The 4,693-nt window shown below is 36.7% G+C and overlaps 1 protein-coding gene across 1 annotated transcript in view; it reads right to left on the bottom strand.

Moving 5' to 3' along the window:
- nos1apa (nitric oxide synthase 1 (neuronal) adaptor protein a) overlaps positions 1-4,693 on the bottom strand; it is a 119,098-nt gene that overhangs the window by 14,002 nt on the left and 100,403 nt on the right. The window contains exon 10 of the mRNA XM_016232512.1: positions 1,023-1,172. Coding sequence (XP_016087998.1) covers positions 1,023-1,172 — 150 coding nt within the window. The remainder of the gene's footprint in view (positions 1-1,022; positions 1,173-4,693) is intronic.

The raw sequence follows: 4,693 nt of genomic DNA, 5'->3' as shown, positions 1-4,693 counted from the left end.
AATGTCTGTAAGAACATCGGATGGACTGTATTTGTGTCATTTTGTTAGGTTAATGCTTCAGCTACAGATGATGTGTTGCGCAATTGTTAATTGGGTTTCTTTCTTTAGTAATGGCATTCATTCTCGCTACATAAGATACCTGTCTGTTATGTAGTGCCCTGTTATACTGCATTACTGTGTAATATTTATGGTTTCTATAGCCGTGGCATCATGATGGCATGAAGAGATGGAATAATTCATTAATTCAGGACGCCACTGAAGGCCAAGGTGTAAAATGCACGGCCCGCCACTGATATGCACTGTGTATATATATATATATATATATATATATATGTGTGTGTGTGTGTGTGTGTGTGTGTGTGTATGTCTATATGGAGTGTTTGGAAGTAGGGATGGCCATTATGACCAACAATATAGCCACTTGGCGACCTCCATCTCTGTGTGTAAACGTTCCATTAGAGGTACAAGATGCTGGCATCTGATGTGTGTCCCTAAACTTTAAAATGGAGACAAGAGTATTTACTATGCTTTGCGACTGTTTGCTTTTCAATATATGACATAAAATGTGACAAACTAAACGGCCACCAAACGGTTAATGTCACCTTGGTCTCCCAGATTTATCAGCAGTACAAACAGCGGTAGACGGTTTGACAATATTGACATTGATTGACTTGAACCTTCTAAGCAAAACATCAAGCAGTGTTTTTCGAAGTACGCAAAATCACATTAAACAGCAATTTCGTCCTCCAAGCAGTCAGAGGGGCAGTGTTTGTTGAGCACATTGAGCAGACGCAGGGTGCTCTCGTCCTGCTGTCCCCAGCTTTCATCACTCTCATCTGTGTTTGACTCGTACTCGGATGCGATTCCCGACTCGTGGAATTTTAGCAGCTCGAGGCTACCCAGAAGCTCGTCCCGTGATGAGGGCGAGACGCCTTGGGATGGTGTGTCGGGACTCTCCTCCTGTTGGGGTGGTCCCGGAAGAAAGCGGAAACACTCAAACTTGATCAAGCACTGTTCCCTACCTATTGGACTGCCCAGCGGCAGGGATAGCTGTGTCCCATCGTTGAGGGGAGGAAGGATGGCGTCCTCTGGTCTGGGGGTGGTGGGGTCGCATAGGACTGGGGGCACGTTGGCACGGAAGGTGATTTCCAGGAGACTGTCTTGGGATCCCACTGTTAAGAGAAAGGAAGAGATTGAAAATTAATTGTGAATAATCTCATGACTTTTTCTACTTAATTATACTAATCTAACAAAACTGCCTACACAAAAATATTTTCATATCAAAACACGTTTGGTTTTAAAGGGGTCATATAATGTTGCTAAAAATAACATTATTTTGTGTATTTGGTGTTTTATAATGCTGAGCTATGTTGTTTACTTTATTGTGACATGAAGATCATTTCAGTGATTCAGTTTTTAATTGTTTTATTCTTTATTGTTTTAGAAACCTTGCATGTCCATCAGAGAAATCATTATAGCTACATATCATATCAACCCATTATAAACGAGGCATTTGTTGCATCCAGTAGGGACATAATTACGGATTATAATGACTTTTACTGTCTTTTTACGCGTTGCGTTGCATCGCACCGCGTAAACATAAAACCATGTCTGCATTTGTGATCGGAGAAATGACAAACAACAAGTGCTAGTGTACACTGCGCAAAACTTGCGTTTGAATCGTCAGTGGCAAATTCTTTAAATATATAAAAAAAAAAACGTACTTATAGTCTGTGAGTCAGAACAGCCGGCATTGTAGTCTACTCTACCAGGATCAGGAAACAGTCCTCCATAAAATGCGCTGGACACATCTGAATATTTGGGTTGAACTGTTCTGGAACAGTGTTGTAAATACAACTTAACCACTGATTTCTAGTCGTGTCCTCTTTTGGAAGGCCAAACAAAGTAGTTCAAAGTGAACTCCACGGTGAAAGCCTATCCAGCGATCCACAGCACGAAGTTGATGCATTTCCTCAGCAACCAGCACGTATCAGCTCCAGGCATGACGAAGCAAATATCATACTCTTTTGGAAGGCCAAACAAAGTAGTTTTGCTTTCACAACGAAACACACAGCGCCTTCACGACATGGTGGCGGCGGTGGCAACAACAATACTACAGCGAGAATAAAAGTTACTCCTCCTTTCTTTGCGTGAACATTTGGGCGGCGTTATGCAAACCTTCCCACATCGTGACGTAGACATGTGGGGGCATGTTAGAACGAGCCGTTTTAGGTAGAAGGGGTTGACTCTTAACTTTTATAAAGAATATCTCTTTGGATTTGAGACTTTAATCTTTGCAACTTTACAGATCTTCTTTATGCACCAAGAGCTTGTAACACTCCAAAGAGAAAGGAAAAATTGAAATCATATGACCCCTTTAAAGGATCTATTTTCTTTTTTCATCTATGGACAAAAATTATGTAATAAAGATATTTTAATGAATGCAGAGAGGTTTTTAAAGAAGTTTCTTATGCTCATCAAGGCTGCATTTATTTAATAAAAAAAACAGAAAAAATATAAAAAATATAATTGTATATAAATATTTACTTAATTATAATTTTTTTATAATTTAAAAAATAATCTACTCCAGTCTTCAGTGTTACAGGATCCTCCAAAAATCACTCTAATATGTTGATTTATAATCAGTGTTGGAAACAGTTGTGCTGCTTAATATTTTTTGGGACCTGTGATACTTTTTTCAGGATTATTTGATAAATAAAAAGTTAAAAAAAAAAATCAACAACAACAGTGTTTATTCAAAATAGAAATTTTGTGTTACAATATGCACTACTATTTTAACATTTGTCAGTAATTTTTTTCTTTCTTTTTTTAAAGAAATTAATACTTTTATTTAACAAGGATGTGTTAAATGCATAAAAAAGTGATAGTAAAGACATTGATAGAAACAAAAACCATTTATTCATCAAAAAAAAAAAAAAAAATCTAAGAAAAAAGTATCACAGGTTCCAAAAATTATTAAGCAGCACAACAGTTTCAATAGTGATAATAAATCAGCATATTAGAATGATTTCTGAAGGATCATGTGACACTAAAGACTGTAGTAATGGCTGATGAAAATTCAGTGCCGTGTCACAGAAGTAAATTATATTTTTAAGTATATTCAAATCGGAAACCAATATTAGAAATTGCAATAATATTTCACAATATTACAGTTTTTTTTCTGTAATTTTGACCATATAAATACACCCTTGATGAGCTTAGAAGATTTAAAAAGGGCATTACATATAATACTACATATTTTAAAAATCAGCTAGGTGGTGGGTTGCCTAAAGAATCTCTGTATAAATAAGGTGCCTGATGTAAACACTGAAATTACGTTAGGTGAACCGAAGGCCAGCCTCTTACATTCAAAAACAGTGCAACAGAACTGAATCAAACATGGTCGACAGCAAGTTGCTGGCTGACCACTAGATAACTATTGAAAGAATCAACCATCATGATGCATTCTCAGTGTTAAATCTTTTTAATTAATTTCTAAACTACTGTTTCAAAGTAAAACTGGGGTTCAGTCTTTCCACTCTCTTTTCTCTGTGGATGTCATCTGCCTTCCTTCATATTATATAACGCTTCATAATGTCAGTTCTGCTCCACTTTTTTCCCCTTTTTCTTCTGCTCCAGTGGGTTAATAACAGTGCTCCTACCCATGCAACACATCCTCACTTGCCTACTCTGAATAGATCTGATGTGTTTCAGCAGCTTTCTTTCACTCTTGCCTTTTCACTCAGACCCTCCCATCTGTTCCATCTCTCTCCACATCACATTCGATTTCTCTTCGCCTTTTAACTTCTCTCCCATCATGGCACTCCACAGAGGTTAATTTCATGCTTATTTTAAAGCACACTTTCATATAGACCAGCAGCACCTGGAGATGTGCTGTCTTTCACATTAGCCTACATGATAAAGAGCTCTTATCCTTGACTGTCCCAACTGTCACACTTAAGTCACCTTGTAAAAAACGGCTGTAAATGTCTGTCAAATCTATTCTCACGTCCTCTTTAATAATGACACCTCATTTTACTCTGAAGTGAAGGTTAGAATCTAGTACCAGCATCATTCTCAGAATGTTTTCATAGCTAGTCCTCTTCTTAAAATAATAATAATCATATATAAAATTTAATAATAACATATTATTATTAGGGCTTTCAATCGATTACAATTTTTTATCTGATTAATCACATCCTTTTTCTGTGATTAATCGCACGCTTCATGAAATGAAGCTTAGACCATTTATCTTGTTTCAAATGTTTATTTTGTCATCATTTGCTATATCCAGCAAAGTAAACCAATAGATTGAAGGATGATTCTCAAAAATCTATATTTTCTGCAAGCTTTTTTCAAGATAAATTTAGATGACTTTCCAAAAAAGGACACTTAGAAACTCCAAAAGGACACCAAATAACCAAATGATATAAGGAGCCCATATAAGCACATATGAAAGAAAAAAAAATCTGAATTTCTTAGTATGTGTACAGTGGAACACCAAAGAGCTTTTTTACATTTTAGAGAAGCCAAGTTGCAATACCGAACAGGACCACATGGAGATGCCAAATAAAACCCTAAACCAATCTCCTGCTGACTGCATATACTGTATCTACTACAGTACACGGATCCATTCCGTATAACTAAACACAGCAACAAACATGACAAATCAAAACATTATCGTGAATGTGTG

The sequence above is a fragment of the Sinocyclocheilus grahami genome, unplaced genomic scaffold (genome assembly GCF_001515645.1).
Source record: "Sinocyclocheilus grahami isolate Dianchi unplaced genomic scaffold, SAMN03320097.WGS_v1.1 scaffold412.1, whole genome shotgun sequence".
Classification (NCBI taxonomy): domain Eukaryota; kingdom Metazoa; phylum Chordata; class Actinopteri; order Cypriniformes; family Cyprinidae; genus Sinocyclocheilus; species Sinocyclocheilus grahami.
Note: the sequence above shows the minus strand (reverse complement) of the source record. Positions and strands in the feature narration are given on the sequence as shown.